This window comes from Euwallacea fornicatus, chromosome 7, assembly GCF_040115645.1.
Source record: "Euwallacea fornicatus isolate EFF26 chromosome 7, ASM4011564v1, whole genome shotgun sequence".
In the NCBI taxonomy this organism is placed as follows: Eukaryota; Metazoa; Arthropoda; class Insecta; order Coleoptera; family Curculionidae; genus Euwallacea; species Euwallacea fornicatus.
In genome coordinates, this window is record NC_089547.1 from 231,867 (window position 1) to 249,332 (window position 17,466).

Here is a 17,466-nt window from a genome sequence, read left to right on the forward strand (position 1 = left end):
CTACAATGTTAATGGCGCCATCTTTCGTCTAGCCGTTTGGCTGTCAGATTGAATTACTATCTTTGCCCCACTATGCCATACTGTTAATTTTTTATGACGTTGGAACCCTGCGCAGTCTCAAAATGATGAGGATGGTAAGGAAAAAGAGTTGATTGTCCAATCTGCTTGAAAGCAAAACTAATCATAAACCTCGAGCTTCTTCCTCAACTAGCAATAATGTACTACTACTTACGAAGAAATTTACCTTGTCATTGAAGCCCAACCTAGGCCTAGAATAATGGACCATATTATCCCTAAGGCTGTCGTTTATCATTCATATTTTATCGATTTACGTTGTCGGAATGCAATCATGTACCTACAGTGTGGTACAGTTTCTGTTGTGGACTCTATATCAAGTTTTCTATAAAGGGATCAAGATTGTTGGTCCGTGAAATTTAATATTATTATATGTCCCGGCGGAATCAAGATAATGGAAGTGACTCGATTTTGGTTTAGCACGCATCCTTCCAGGGGATTAAATTATTTATTATACCAAACTGATAAAGGATAGAGCAAGTTCGCACAGGGGGTTTTGTCGATACGCATCTACCTGGTGGTAATATGTAATTACTATAGTAACTGCTCCTACATATCGTTTTTCGTATCTGCGAAAAAGAATGCACAGGGTCTATTACATTCATTATATCGGCAAGAAGATATGCAGAAAAAGAGAAAGGAAAATATAAGACGATTCATTTCGTAATCGAGTAACAAATTTAATATTGTGAATTGGAAATTCTATTGAAATTGCATTGAATAACGACGATCCTGCATTAAATTGGGTTAGTTGTAAAATTGAAATGATGATATCATTTAGAAAGGTTAATGATTGTAAGTGGCCAAGGAAGCTACAAGTCACATTTAACCCAGACTTAGTTTGCTAGCCTTCTGGAATATATCCTATACACATGCTATAGAAACGCCCTGGAACCGCAAATAAGCTGCTCCACAAAACTTAAGGATATTAAGATATTTTGGCTATCGCTTAGAGTTAGCATCAGGAAGAATTTTTTTTTAACTCTTGAAAGAATATGTTAAAAATTGTTGTTGATATTTTTTTAATTTATTTAACAAAACCAAAAAAAAAAACAAAGGTCTTTTACAAAAAAAACTTAAAAGTACATTTCGAAAATTTATTATGTCGTATAGCTTCCCCTAACATGCATAACCTCTTCACATCGTCTTGGCATACTTCTGGTGAGATGATTTATCTTGTCTTGTGGTAAGTTTGTCCATAACTGTGAAATAAGTTCTTAAATCTGTTGTATTATTTTTGGCGTGGTCGATGTTCTTCAACACTTCTTTGCAACGTATTCAATGGTGTTAAGTTCATGTAATCTTGACGGAAGAAGTAAAGATTCGATACCTACATTTTCAATTACATCCATAACGATACCTGCACGATGTGGTCGAACAATATTGCCCAAATATCGGAAAATTTCTCCTACAACAGTTTGAACATTTGGCAGATCTTCATAGATTTGTGCACGAATGTTTCTCTCACATACCTACAACTCACTTTTTCCATGACAGCAAATTCCGTCCCAGACCGTTATTGTGCACCCTTAAAAGAATACACTTCTAGTATAGTTCTTAGGTTTGTGCTTTCTCTAGGGTTTGACCATACATGAAGACGCTGACCATCAGAATAACGGCTAAGTCTGGTCTCGTTCGTGAAAAATACAGAACGTTAATGGTCATCCCAATTGATGTGCCCTCTTGCTTCCTCTAGTTGTGCAAATTTACTTTTTTAGGTAAAGGGAACTCTTCCCAAAAGGTGTCTCAAGACTTTGTTTACTGCTTTAAGTTTCCTACGAATAATTTTTATGGAAACTTGGTTTACCGGCCAAATGCCTACATGTCGACAGGGCGAAGTTTCTTCCCGCAGAAACTTTAATAAGTCGGCCTTGCGCAAACATGGTTTTCTTTCATCGTCCTGTACGCTGTCTTTCTGCGACGTTTCCAATTTGTTGAAACCTTGTTAACAGTCTCCATATCACATTTTAAGGAACTTGGGACAATTTGGCAACATCTTGTTATCTTGATCCAACTTGCAGCATATCTATAGTTCTCTTTTGTGGTCCTGAACTGAACTTTCTCCAAACTGTTATAAAAACGTTCGAACATCTTTGCACTTCAACAGATTATAACCACCCAACTGATATTGCGTCGGATATCAATGTTTTGATTAAATTTAAATAAGAAAAAATGTGAAATAAGAATATACTTCATTTTTTTAATCCGCATTATTTGTTATCTCTTTAAGAACGATACGAAAAAAATATGTTTACTAGCATGCTATTTTTTATTTATTACGATTTGGGCATTTTCCTAAATTTTGTACTTACTGAAACTATAACCCGAACTGTACTTAAATATTAGTCGCATTTTCATCTCAGTTCGTCGTCTTTTTAACTGTTCTATAGACCCAACAGTTTCCACGACATAATTATAAAGAGAAATTCAATAAGCAGAATATAATTACATGACTAGTGAGGTATGAGAATTAACACCGGTTTTCCTGTATGAACTTTAATATTAAATCAATTATTTCTGATGAAGTGAGTTATGAAATAATCATTAAGGTAAATCACTTCAATAGCGTAATGATATGTCTGATTTTTACAGAGTCTATCGTCCAATATTGATTCGCTTAAGTAATTATATGCTTACTATTGTTTGCAGGCCCACATTCACTTTTTATTTTATGTAATTCTTAAATAATTTGTTCGTCGAACAAATATCATTTTGACGATTAAAAATGCTATGTTGCCACGTTTCAGAAATTCGTTTTTCCACTGGATTAACTAGTTTGTCAGTATGATGAGAATATCCGCATCCTAGAGTTTAATCATTCACTGCAAACATAGACTAAATCGATGTTGTGCGACCCTTTAACTTTTTCGCAATTTTATGGCAAAATTTGAAATTTTGACCACTTATGCAGCCTTATGGACGTTACGAATGATGATGGTTGGTCCGGATTAGGGAACCAGCAGTGTAATGATGGTTGAAGGAATTAAACAAAATTTTGTAGGTATTAGAGATAGGCAAATTGCATTGGAACTATTAATTCGATGATTTTTACCAGAAAAGAAATTTAAACAATTTTCGAGTTTTTGCTAAATTTTTAAATAACATCTAGACTTACTTTGAAAAAAAAATTAAAATCAAAGTTGTTTAATTTTATAATAATTTTTATTTTTAGGAAAATCAGTGGCGTATCAATTTTTCAAAAATATTGAACGACTTTTTTATACGCGCGCCCCCGGTAAACCCAAAAATAACTTTATTTATTGAATAATTTTCTACCTATGTATGTAGCTATTGAGACCTACAAAATTTTGTTTAATTATCTCTAGTGATTTGGCAATTATTATTAATAAATTTTACTTTTTTAAATAAAACTTTGACATACTGCATCTCCGTTGATGTTGATATTTCGAAAAAGTGCCAAAGGAAAAAAAATCTTATTTTTTGAAGCCCTATTCGCTGGTGAAAGGATAACTCTAATTTTGGAATCACCTTGTATAGGTTGAAATGAATCCTAAGTGTTATATCGTGATTACTGTGAAAACTAGATTTTGGCTTCTATGTATATTTTTCAGACTCGCTAAAAAACAACATAATTTTTTGCTTGCACTAATTTTAAGGAAATCACTCTCAAAATGGACAACTCATTTATTTTTTAAACCACAGTACTGATCAATTGTGCTTAATTTGCAAATACAAATAAAAACATTTGTCAACCGAAATTAGGTCGCACCTATCGCTGGTCGATGGTAATAGAATCTAAGCTTGCTCGAGCAACAGTATTGATACAAATGATAAATTGTGTACTGGATAATGGACACTCTATTTGAAATTGTGTGGAATTGGCAAACAATGTAGCAGGCTGTTTCATATTCGTGCCTAGCAAAATATGAGAGCGCTTATTTTTATTTAACAGGGTCACAATTCAGTGATAAAAGCGAACATTATATTATGAGTAATTCAGCATGAAATAGAGGCTTAAAATTTTATTTCATTTCAGGGTCCTGTAGAATGCCTAACTAGCATCCCGTAATAGGCTGATAGCAAGATGTTTTTGCAAGGTAACTACTTATATTAACTAGCTTTTATCCATATATACGGGGTGTTTATTTCAAAATTAAACACCAAAAACATCTCTTGATTGCGAAGAAAATTAAAAATAATTCAAAAAAAGTCTATTTAGAAATCTAGGAAGGAGTTTTATTTGACATTAGAGAAAATTATATCAGCCACCCCCTCATACCCAGCTACCTTCGTTTTGACATTTTAAATGCTTTCCCAAGGAAAGATACATCATTGCAAACGAAATCCAATTTGCTAGTAAATGTGCCAAAAAAACTGAAAAAATGTATACTATTGGGTTGTTCGATAATTAATGTCGCATTTTTTATGTTTTTTTAAAGTGAATATACTCATATTAATAATAAATATTAATCAGTGATGCAGCGGCCATCTTGGTGGATGACCTTTCGCCATCTTTCGGCGAGTTGGAAAATTCCGCGTTCGAAAAAGCCTCGATTTTTAGAAGTAAAAAATTGATTTAACTCATTTTTAACGACTCGATCAGAATCGAAATTTTTACCATTCAAATGATTTTGAAGAGAACGGAACAAATAATAATCTGATGGCGTCAAGTCAGGGCTGTATGGTGGATGAGGTATCAGTTCCCAATTTAGTTCCAATAATTTTTGACGCGTTATTAAAGACGTACGGGGTCTAGCGTTATCATGATGGAACAGGACCCCTTTGCGATTGGCGAGTTCAGGACGTTTTCTTTTGATTTCTTCGTTCAATTTCGATAGCTGACAACAGTAAACATTCGAATCGATAGTTTGGTTTCTCGGAAGCAGTTCAAAATAAAGAATACCCTTGTAGTCCCACCACACAGATAGCAAAATCTTCTTTTGATGAATATCGGCTTTGGACGTCGATTGCGCAGGTTTATCTTGTTTGGTCCATGATCGTTTTCGGACTACGTTAACGTAGACAATCTATTTTTCATCAACCGTTATGGCTCTTTTTAGAAGTGGGTCGTTTTGGTTACGATTCAGCAAAAAATCGTACATGTTAATGCTTCGGGTGAGGTGAATTTCCTCGAATTCGTGAGGAATCCAAACGTCCAATTTGCCAACGTACCCAAGCTTTTTTAAATGCAGAGAAACGGCTGAATTCGATATGTTCAACTTTTCTGCTATCTCTCGAGTTGTTATACGCCGATTAGCTTCGATTAAGGCCTTTATTTCATCGTTATCAATGGCGATTGGGCGTCCAGTGTGTGGTGCATCTTGGACATTAAAATTTCCGGAACGAAAGCGAGAAAACCAACGCCGCCACTGGCGTTCAGTAAGGCGGTTCTCACCATAAACTTCACACAATTTCTCCTGAGCTCGTACTGCATTTTTGCCCTTTCGAAAGTGAAATAATAAAATGTATCGATAATGCTCACTTTGATTGTCCATCTTCAACTTAAATTTGAAACAACTTCTTGTTTACTAATCACGTTCAATTTTCGTTGGAAAAAAGTCTAAAACATAACCTTTAAAATGGCATATAATAACATGAGCGACTATATCACTATTACTCGATTTGTATAAATTGAGCCATCTATGAGAGTGAAACGACATTAATTATCGAATAACCCAATAGATCAGCCCTAGAATACTTTTTCTACAACAAATAAATACAAGATTGCAAAAACGCATAGGAGACATCAACATAAAAACGTGGAACATAAATATTTGATGGAGTTGGCGCGCAAATTTCACTAAACTGAATCTATTTCTAACACAATAACTACAGAGACAAGAATTGTGGACGAAGCTTGCCAGATTAAAGTGCTAAGCCACTTCACTGTGTATCCAGCTTTACCTATTAGGAAAGTCACTAAGCTAACAAGTATTTCAAATGGTTCTATGAGCAAAACGTTAAGGATAAATAAGTTTTTTCCTTACAAAACACAAATGCTGCATCAACTCAGCAAGGACGATTATGATATTATAGGAGGATCTAATTTTTGAGAAATAATGTGCCAGTGAATTACAGAAGACCCTCAATTAATAAAAAAATATTTGTCTTAGTGACGAATTAACTTTCTTTCTGAACGGACATGTGGATAAGCATAACTGTAAATAATGGGACAATGAAAATCTGCATCTATTTGAAGAAAGCCATCCTCAACTTCCATAAAAAATCAATGTTTGCGCATAAATTTACGGAAGCGAAATTATTGGGCCAATTTTTCTAGAAAGAAATCAAACTATTGATCTTTATCTGAGCCTTTGACAAAAATCTCTTATGGTTCACACTCTAGAAAATCAAGTTGATGAGAATGGTACCTTGGAACTTCAACAGAATATGCATTTCCAACAAAATGGAGCTCCTTCTCATTATGCCTTAGAAGTTCGAAAATGGCTCAATGAACGATTTCCGGAAAAATGGATTGGTAGAAGAGATGCGTTAGAATGAACATCGCAATCTCCAGATCTGAGTCCACTCGACTTTTTCCGATGTGGTTATTTAAAAAGTAAAGGCTTTAGAACTCTATTTGAAAGCATCCAAGAAACGAACGATGGAATTTTCCTGGAATGTAGAAGAACTACTGTACCAACTTTAGCCAATGTTCACGAAGAATTTGACAACAGACTTTATTATCGTCTCCCTAATAACTGCTCACAATTTGAGCACTTAATAAAATGAATTATTTGATCTCAATAAGGCATTTGCACTAGTACACATTTTTCCTTCTATTTCCCGACTCCATTAACAGATTTCAGTTTTCTTGGTACAATTACATAGCAAATTGAATTCCGCTTGCCATGATGTGCCACTCGATGGGGGATGCCATTTGAAATATCAAAGTGAGGGTAGCTGGGGGTGAGGGGATGACTAATACAGTTCAGTCTAATGTCAAATTAAACTTTTCTCTGGATATTTAAACAGACGTTTTTCTATTACTTTAAAATTTCCTCCTAATCGGGTGGTTTGTTTTCAAATAAACACCCTGTGTGTTATATGCATTTGACAACGATAAACGAAAAATAAAATGCATGAAACATAAAAATTTTTAATATTACCTCTGAAAATAACGGTGCAACAGCTATAACACTTATTTCCACTCAAGTAATATTCAAGGTAATAGTTTTTAGCTTGCCTTGAATCATGTAGCGTACATGTAGTAGTATCAGCCCCGGTTATTATAAATTACTACTTGGGTGTGTCAACAGAATAATTTTAATAAATAAAAAGGATGAATAACAATTAGAAATTATTTGTAATGAAACCAGTATTTTCACTTACAACAAGCGCAAATTTAACACAACTTTTAAAATGTATAATTAGTGACAAATATTGAAAATATTCGTAGGTCGTCTTATGGACGACACGTCTCTTACCACAATGCGTGAATAACACCATGACTCACGTTGAATCACTTATCACTATTAAATTTTAATGAAATTATTGTTTTCTGAAACAAGAATTTTTATTCTCAGCATCGGTTGTCAAGAAACGCTTGGTATTAATATTTTTCACATTACGCGAATCATTGATAAGATCATTTACTCGAACTTTTAAATTTCTGCTGGAAAGCTAGGTTGATTGATGCTGAAGTTAATCAGTGAAATATGTACCAATTCATATAACCTCATGCCATCATCTGTTCACATCGCGTCTAACAGTACCTACATACGAAGAAACGCAATTAGAAGGTACCAAGTCGAACCGCTATGGTGTGCTGGTATGGAGAGGTTCAGTTATACTTACAAGATGGTGGCAACAAAATAGGTAGGCACTATCTGTTCAATAATTGGAAACACATATTATCGTCCATACAAGTATTATCGTAATTCTTGAGGACGTCCTTCAACCAATTTGAGCAATTTCTGTCTTCCTATGAGTACCAAACGGTGTCAAGACATGTATATGATTTTTTTTATCCGCGAGCTATTGTGTTTCTATTGCATAAGATTTTTAGCAGGATGTTTAGAAATATTAATGTCTTAACTTGTAAGAAATGATGTGTAAATAAGGGAATGTTGATTTAAAGTATTTGTTTTTGCCAATAGTGTATGTTAAGGCTAACGACTAATACTTTTGAATTAGATTAAATATGTCAATTTAGTTGAAAAGCCTTGCAAAGTCCTGAAAGTGCCTGTACTATCTTTAAAATTAAATCTTTTCAACCTCCTCGTATCTAAATTTTTAAAATTTTTTTACAAGTTTTCGACATGCGGGACACGAAGGATGCGAAAAGATATTAACATAAGGAAAATTGTAAAAAGTTTGTTAACCCAATTTAATTCTAGGTGGGAAACAGAGATAGATAAAACAACATTTCCTAACCCGTAGCGATGCTGCTAAGTCAACTTGCCCATAATATCATTCAAATCTAAAACCGCCGCAACATTTCAACGTCACAAACATTCCTATTGGTGTACATATAGGATGTTAAAAAAAGAGTATAAAATATTTAAAGAGGTAATAGTATAGACCGAAATAAACGAACAAAAGGCTTAGCAGACATGGGCCAGCAAAGAAACGTTTCAGATATATGAAAAGTAATTTTTCTTTTGAAACATTTATTTACAATTATTTATTACTCGTTTATTACGTAGAAACAAAAAAAGTGAGCTTCTAACAAAACAAAAAATGAAGTCACATAAAATGTTGAAATTGGCTTTCTTCCATTTTCAAACCGACGCGACATCTTTGCCTCAACGATATTTGAACTCTTTCTAAAACACCTCATTGCCTCGGACTTGTTGGCATTTTTGATTAATGCGTAGTTACAGCTCCTCGAAGCTATTTACAGGGATACCACAAATTAATGTTTTCAAATATCTTCCAAAAAAAATATAAAACATTCAAATCGGGCAATATTGCAGTCCATAGCAAGCGCAAACTGGTTCACTGACAATAGTCAAATACATAATGGTTATAGTATGATAATGAAATGCAAGTTTTTGAAAAAAAAAGGATAATTTTTGTTTGTTAATAGTAAATAAGTAATAAATAATTGTAAATAAAAGTTTTAAAATGAATAATATTTTATATCTTCGAATCCGTTACTTTGCGGGTACTTATTTCCTAAGACTTTTTTGTTTATTTTAGTACGTAGTGTCACCTTTTTAAATATTTTACCACGTTTTTTTAACATACTGTGTATTCGTTTTTCTATGACTTAAATAATAACATCTTGGAATTTGAGTTTAAAATGTTATAATATGTTTCTATTACCCGTCATGGTGTGGAGAAAGCATTATCGGGGCTGCCGCGGACATTACGCAGGCACCAGGCACATGCCCAGTAGGCAGGGATCGCTCTCCGGGATTACAAACCCGGATACAGTTAAATGAGCTGTCTATGCGTGGATCCCTTGTATACGAATGGCTTGCAGGTTCTTGACAAGTCTTACATCGGCTGGGTTTCTCAATAGAATGTTCATCCTAACCTTCTTGAAACGAAATACATATAGGATAAAGTCCCAGTTTTTCTTCACAACAACGAATCTTTGGACTTTTTCTCAATTAAGAAACGACGCGAAAAATAGTCTCCAACTGGCCATTCGAAGTATAGAGCTTAAAAACTGCGAGAATAATTAATTTACTAAATTAAATTCTCTAAGAAAGCGATGTTTCTGGGATGTTAGAAGATTTTAACGGGTGACCCGCAACAGCTAATAGCCAAAAGTCGCGAAGTAGTTAAGCTAGAGGTGCTCCAAGGCTTTGTCTCTTAGGGAAAAGTAATTTGAAGGACTGCCAAAGCTAAGCTAATTAAAGTTAATTTTCCCTCAGAAGAATGAGTTTCAAAATTAAAAGTTTTAATTTAGGCAGTTGTGCACGGTTAAGAAACAGAATGAAATTAGTCCAGCACGCGAGTTATCCTCAGCGTTGCAGAATAGGAAGAATAATTTAATTAAGCTAACTGATTATGCGAGCTATCTTGACCCTACGGTCCAGTTTACAAATTTAAAAGTTAATGAAGTAAAGATTTAGAAGTTAAATGCTGAAATATAAATCGCCTATTTGACCAGGCCTAAAGAGTTTGTCTGTTTTTAATCTTATGCTTATGATGATTTCCGTACAGAAACATGTCTAACACATTCTCTATATTGACACGTTAACAAGAATGCCTGTCAATGTCAAGTGTGATGAGTTTCTCAACGAATCTTTCGTTGCAATACCGGCGAGATGTAAGGAATACTGCCATCTATTGAGCGAGTTTTCCTCGATCGGTATGGTGGGCGGTGGTATGGTAGGTTAAGCAACATTTTCCCCAAGCGAATGAACTGCTGCTATTTCAACAATATGTACATACATTTATTCTCATATTTACCCTAGTTACGGGTTTTACATATATGATACGTAAGATTCATGGTAGCATACTCTATCTAGAGTAATTTAACACAATATCTTTTACGTCCGTGCATATAAACGGTATATCTTAGTTTCCATGGCAGAAATAATGCGTTTTCCACCAGCGGGCGTTGTTTTATCATGCCGTTGCCGTGAACGATGGGCCGTAAAGATACAATAACGCCCGTTGCTATCGGCAAAGCCCGTAAATGATTTTAATAAAATAACTAGGTATAATATCACAATATTTGCATGTAAATTTAAAAAATCCCATTTCTGCGTAAAAGTTGTAGGTTTTCACTGGCCGAAAGGATTATGCCCTTCACTAAATAAGGGCTCTTTCTTTTATACGTAAGTCATTATTCAGCACTGTCAGACTGCTCGCAAATTTCCATTTTATAATTTTATTTCTTCATATTCATTGTACCTGCTTCTACGTAAACGTTTGAAATACCAAACTGAAACTGTTCCTCGCAGGAAATAAATGGTCTATTCGACCCAATGAAATAACACATTTACTGCCAGCATTGAGTACAAGTAAAATGCTGCATCACTGAAAAGTTCTAGATGGACAGAGTAGAAAACGACTTTCAAAAAAAAAAAAAAAATGCGTTGTCCATAACCTTCTTACCATGCATACCTTCGAGTGCAGGGTGCATCATGTGCGCTGCACCGATGTATATTATTTGGAGGCATGATTCAACTTGCGAGGACTACCATGCGTTCACGGCGAAACAGTGGTTGGTATCTGGGACACGTTTAAGTTATCAATAGTGCATTATTTGTTAAGGAAAGTAAAACTACCTTGATTTTTAATTTGTGACTAAAGCATTCACGATTTTTATTATTTATTTGCGTTCCATCATTCGATTTGGCGGTTATAAATTTCTATTGTTAAATGTCAAATTCCATATTGTAATTTTTCAAAGCTTGCACGCACAAATACAGCATTTAAATCCACATAGCATTTATAACACTTAGTCGGTAGGTAATAAGCAGAAAGTAGCAGTGGCTTGCCTTGGAACAAAGCTCTCTTGCGACATTTTTTCGAAATCCTTTTATACCGCCTTGGTTTATTTTAAAGCTCGTTTGCAAGGCGGGCATAATTTATCTATAACCGGTCAAGTAGTTTAAATTACTGCTATATGAATTAATGTATCACAAGCTACATGGATCATTTAAAAATAATTTTGCGGTTAAAGTGTTGAAATGGCAGCAGGGGCTTACAATAGGTGCACTGTCATTACCATGAGGTCAAAAAGAAAACCGTAATTATACAGGTGTTCGAGAATCTTACGTATGTGTTTTAAGGTGTGATGCCCTACCTACCTGCATACAGGGTGCCAAAAGTTTCGATTCATCTAAACTTTTTTGATTATACGCCACTGGTCGTATTTCTTGTCTTGTCCCGGATTTTCCTTCTTTGGTGTAAAACAACTCTAAAGACTACTTAATTTACAGTGTTCTTATTTTTGTTGACTTGGCATTATCAAAATTAGCACTTTCAACGAACCAAGTTGTTTGCTTCAGGTTAATTCGCACTTACATTTAATAACATTCTAATTTTTAATCTTCAGAGACGTCAACAGGTGAGTAGGCCAGAAACATCTATACATTTAAATGGTATCGACTAGAAAATGAGGCCTAATCATTTGTATAAATCTTTAAATAATGTTATTTCCTGAAATTTAAGTTTGCAACGTACATCATTTTTATATAGATGTTTATCCTTTCAATTACAACGCGGCTCTTAAAATCGACTAGAAATATACAGGGTGTACATTTAACACCCCTCAGGCTCCTATGGGTTTATTTGTGACTTCATAAAAATATCAATTATAGGAATGTATATGAAGCTAATAGAGGTAAATTTTGAAATTAGTGAGAACCCTGCAGGCTGTCGCAAGAAAGCGGGGCGTCATAAAGTCTTATTTTTTCAAATGGAACTACCTGCATGTTTTTCACGTGATAGAGCCCTGTCTTGATTCTGCGTTAATTCCTAGATTTTTTTTCCCGAGATGCAAGGAAGCTAGGACGTTTTAAAGGAAATTTTAGGCATTTGCAACGCCCCACACAAAAGTTATATCTCAGGTAGCTTAAGTTGGATTTTGATTATTTTTAGAACGATTCTCACAAAGAATCACGTTAACAGGCACGAATACTCCATTAGCTCAACATAAACATTATCGTAGAAAAAAATCTCGGAAGTAACACAGAATCAAGAGACGATTCTCTTAGGTGAAAAATATGCAGGTGGTCAAATTTAAACAAGGGACACTTTATGACGCCTCGATTTTTGGGACAGCCTGTAGAGTTGTCACTAATTTTTAAATTTACCTCCATTAGCCTCATAACGGACTTTATATGAAATCAGAAATAAACTCACATTAGTCTGAGGAGCTGTTAAATGGACACCTTGCACGGATGTGAACAAAGTTCCTCGAAATCCACAGATTTGAGTTTTGATGGGAATGAAGCTTTAAACCACTTGGAACATCCGAGAATATTACATAAATGCCTAGACCACGTAAAAAAAGTGAACCAAAACATTTCAATTAATAGGTTTTTTTTTTTAATTTGGTCAAAAATTGTAGAAACCTCTTGTAAGACAAAATTACAAATTCTCACAAAATTTAAAGGAAGTAAATTTTCAACAACATTTTTAGAAGACAAGAAATGCACACGGAGGAGTGTTCATAAGCTAGTATAGTAAGGTATTTTCGACGTAAGTGAGCAAATTTGGAGAGCTAGGAAAAACTAAAATAACTGTAATGTAGCTTGATCGTTTAGCTAAAATTTAGCCATAAACCATTTTCCTGTAGCTCATTATGGCTGGCAAAGTAAAAAACTTTTTTTACTATTTTTGCCTCCACTCCTCAAGAAAATTAACGTACTTTAATACTGTAAGAAAAAGAAAAAGTAAAGAAAAACATATTTTTGATCATTTTTAATCATTAAAACATATTTACTTATTTTTTTTTAGAAATTAGGTTTTAATGAAAATCTGTTTTCATTCCTGAATGGTGTTTTGTTGGCATCGGACGTTCAAAATGTTTCGCAGTGTTTGATATTTCAACTTAAATATTTTAGCAATTTTCGGCATCAAACATCCTGCTTTCATGACACGATTAACTTTACTTAATTCATGTTTATTTAGATGTTTACGTTCGGTTCGTCTTCTTCCTTCAATGCTAGAACGATTGACGTGTCCGTGTAAAGTTTCATAATTAATTTTGAATTGTTTTGCAGCTTTGAATATCGAATCACCGCGTTTTACTACCTCAATGGCTTTAGACAAAGTTTCTTATTATGACTAAAAACAGAAAAAAAAATTAACTGATATCTTTGCCCCACAATCACACTTTGTTAATTTTTAATTATTCTGGCCAATAAACACATGTTTTAATTGAAAAGAAATATCGTAATCGTGTTCAGCATCCCATTTTACATTTGAATTAACTTGCCTTATTAAATTTGTAACCCGGATCGAGTACGAAACAAAACAACTAATATTATCAAAATGATATAAGAATAATTTAATTAACATAAATCAGGTCGAAACTTTTACAAATTGCGGCACATAAATTAAAAATTTTATCTGTCAGCGTCGGCAATGAAGGAAACTACAGTGCTAATGGTGCCATCTTTCGTCTAGCTATTTAACTGTCACATTGAATTACTATCTTTGCCCCACTCTCCCTTGCTAAGTTCTGGGTGTTGAGTCAAGTCAAGACAAGTTGTATTAATAATTGTATTATTGATATTAATTAATAAAAGAACAAAATGAAGTTAAAAACAATTTTCAAAAATCAATACAAAAAATTGACATAAACACGATATTTAGAAAAATAAAAATATACGCCGAAACTTTATTGACATATTTTTTAAATAATTTATTTTTGAAAACATTTTTATCATTCGTCATGCCTCGAAAATTCAAAATCCTTTTCAAGACGACCAACAAATGTTCAAGTGCAATAAACAATGATTACATAACAAGACCTTTTATCATACGTCAATAAATTAAGCTTTATAATGGACTTACTGTCATGAATACCGAGTGGTATTACCGAACCAGAGGTGGACTCGTTTTAAGTAAAATCGAAAGTTGTTGCACCCAGACAAATTTGCTGACCCGCATCGGACCGGGTTTTGGTGGCAACCCATACTTTCGCTTTCGTTATGGTACCGATTAAATCTAAATATTTAGGGTAATAATTTATTAGCAGACCTCAATCCGGTTATCTGTATTTCAGACATGTCGTCGATACGATTTTTCTTCATCATAACCAATGTTCTTATTTTGGTGACGGGACAGTCCACCTACAATGACCAGGCGAACAATGTGGAATACCAAGGGGAAGGTCTTCCCCCTGAGGCCACTTTGGATGGCAAAGTTACCAAGTTGGATGACTTAAGTCCAATAATTTTTCTCAATAGGACTAAGGCTGCATTGAATTGCGCTGCAGGCTCAATGCTGGTAAGTTGCACGTTAAAAATATGGAATTAAAATTGTTAAGAAGTTATATATTTGAAGGTTGAACTCAAGTTTAATGACGCTTTCCATGGCATTGCTTACGCAGATTTCGACAGGAATTCTGCCTGCCAAGTTACAGGCAAAGGAGGTCACAGCTACAAACTGGAGCTGCCTCTGAAAGGATGCGGAACCAAGCAGGTAAATTATAGCACTGTTCAGGGAACAATAATCGTTTATCCTTCATAAACCAAAGTTTTCTGGATTCCACCGAATCAGACATAATAAATAACGTTCTTCTATGTTTAGACAAACAAAACACTGGTTTTCCTTTAACGAACGAGAAGTTCTTTTACGTAGGATTCGGTGTCAGCCCCAGGAAATTGACAAAAGTAAAAAAAAAGATGTTGTGCGACAAAACAAAGAAAAATAACTTATGTTTTGGTTCCTCGACACTTTTCGTCTTAGACTCCAAGTTTATCCGAAACGAAAATAACATTGCGACTTTTATTTCGGGATATAAAGCACTTCATAATAAATACACATTCCAAATATTTGTAGAGTCGTCAGTAGAGAATCTTTTATTCATGTATCATTGATCAAGCGAACTGACAAGTATGCTGGAACTGGTCGTAACCATTTTAAACATCTATTAAAATAATTTATATACATATATTATTTATACAGGGTGTCCGGAAATGACGCCGAAATATTTTGGGAGGTGATTTTAGAGATTAAAATAATAAAAAAAGTCTTTATAAACATAAGGCAAAAACTGCTTCTTAAAGGGACTAGAACGTCTTAAAGGGGGAACTCTGAATATAGATTTTTCACAGTATTTTCCAAACAAATTAGAGGATGTATTGCGGTGAGTAAAAGCTATTTTCAACATTTATTGCAAATAAGTGATAAATTCTTAGTAATATTAGTCCTGTTATTGTTAGCTAATAAAAAGTATTTTTATTACAAGGATACCTACCATGTCTATTAAGATGCATATCGAAGTCCATGTAATAGCGTATCGGTTTATAAAAAAGCTAATTTTTCTGGAAAACAGTCTATGCTATGAGACAAATAGGAGGACCTATACAGGGTGTCCCGAAATTAAAGCACCATATTTAAACAACGTAAATTAGGTCAAAAAATAACACCAAAACTTTAAATAAAACAATGTCGGAAAATGCTTCCTTAATGAGGTATGCCTCTTTAAAGACGTAACTCTGATGATGGTAATTTTGAAATATTTCCAAAACGGTGCAAGATAACTTTATGAAATTTGGTACGATTTTATACCTTATAAGCCTCAATTGACTGATGTGGCTGAATGGAAATTATTTCGTCAGAGGCGTGCTGCACGGGTAGTGTCGGGGTTAAAAAATGCTAGATTTTTTTTATGTGCCCCATTTTTTAGTTGCTGATGCAAAATTATGAAACCATATACGCTTCCAGAAAAAAAAGACACTCTTGGTTCACGATGCTAGGACGCTTCGTTTTCGAATAAAATGAATTTAAACATTACAATGCATGACAAATACAAATGATTTACTTTCTGTGAAAACTTAATAGTAGGCTACGAAATATTAAACAATGTTGACTGTCAATTTGATGTTTATATTTATTCTGTTGGGGAGTTTCTTTGTGTCATTATTAAGCTGTTAGTGAAAAATGGAGAAATTTTCAAGTAGGGAGCTTGCCGATATTCATTTTATTTATGGGTTCTGTAATGGTAATTCGCGAGCCGCCGTAGAAGAGTACAGAAGGAGGTACCCGAGAAGAAGAATACCTTTTCGATCTGTTTTTAGTCGAGTACATAGAAATTTAATCGAATGTGGTTCTTTTCAACGTTCTCGAGGCCAAGGAAGACCTACAGTAGATTACGATTTCGAGGATGTGCTTAATCGAATAGAAGAAAATCCTCAAATTTCTCTAAGAACGCTTGAAAACATTACAAACATACCAAAATCGATCGTAAATACAGTCGTTAAAATAACAACAGATAAACAGTTATTTCGAATATTAATTTTTAGATAGGAAGAATGACTCGGATGCAGGGATTGCATCCCTTTCACTATAAAAGGGTTCAAGACTTACGAGAGGAAGATTTTACAGTTAGGATGAATTTTTGCCAGTGGGTTTTGAATCACCAAAATGTTTTACATAATATCTTGTGGTCTGATGAGGCTAGTTTTACGAGAGACAAAGCATTTAACATCCATAACACACATTATTGGGAGTATGAAAATCCAAAAGTCGTAAGGAGAACACATTTTCAGCATAGGTTTTCTGTCAACATTTGGGCAGGTATCATAGGAAATAGATTAATAGGACCAGTTGTATTTCCAAACCGGTTAACAGCACAACACTATTTACATTTTCTTCAAAATGAGCTGGCAGGCCTATTAGAAGATATACCATTGCATACCCGATTGCAAATGTATTATCAACAAGATGGGGCACCAGCTCACTTTGGAAATAACGTGAAAAATTGGCTTGATGAAAAGTTTCCAGGCAGGTGGATAGGAAGAGGTAGTCCAATAACCTGGCCCCCTCGATCACCTGACCTTAATC

The 17,466-nt window shown here is 34.3% G+C and overlaps 2 protein-coding genes across 4 annotated transcripts in view; one reads left to right on the forward strand and one right to left on the reverse strand.

Moving 5' to 3' along the window:
- The window catches only part of LOC136340127 (putative gustatory receptor 28b), a 287,924-nt gene that overhangs the window by 142,505 nt on the left and 127,953 nt on the right, over nt 1-17,466 (reverse strand). The gene's annotated exons all lie outside the window — the stretch shown is intronic.
- The window catches only part of LOC136340112 (uncharacterized), a 66,764-nt gene that overhangs the window by 32,157 nt on the left and 17,141 nt on the right, over nt 1-17,466 (forward strand). Inside the window, exons 2-4 of one of the 2 annotated variants that reach the window (XM_066283888.1) lie at nt 4,073-4,133; nt 14,681-14,904; nt 14,962-15,099. In XM_066283888.1, coding sequence (XP_066139985.1) covers nt 4,121-4,133; nt 14,681-14,904; nt 14,962-15,099 — 375 coding nt within the window. In that variant the 5' untranslated portion in view covers nt 4,073-4,120. The remainder of the gene's footprint in view (nt 1-4,072; nt 4,134-14,680; nt 14,905-14,961; nt 15,100-17,466) is intronic. The other variant, XM_066283889.1, reaches the window with a different exon arrangement.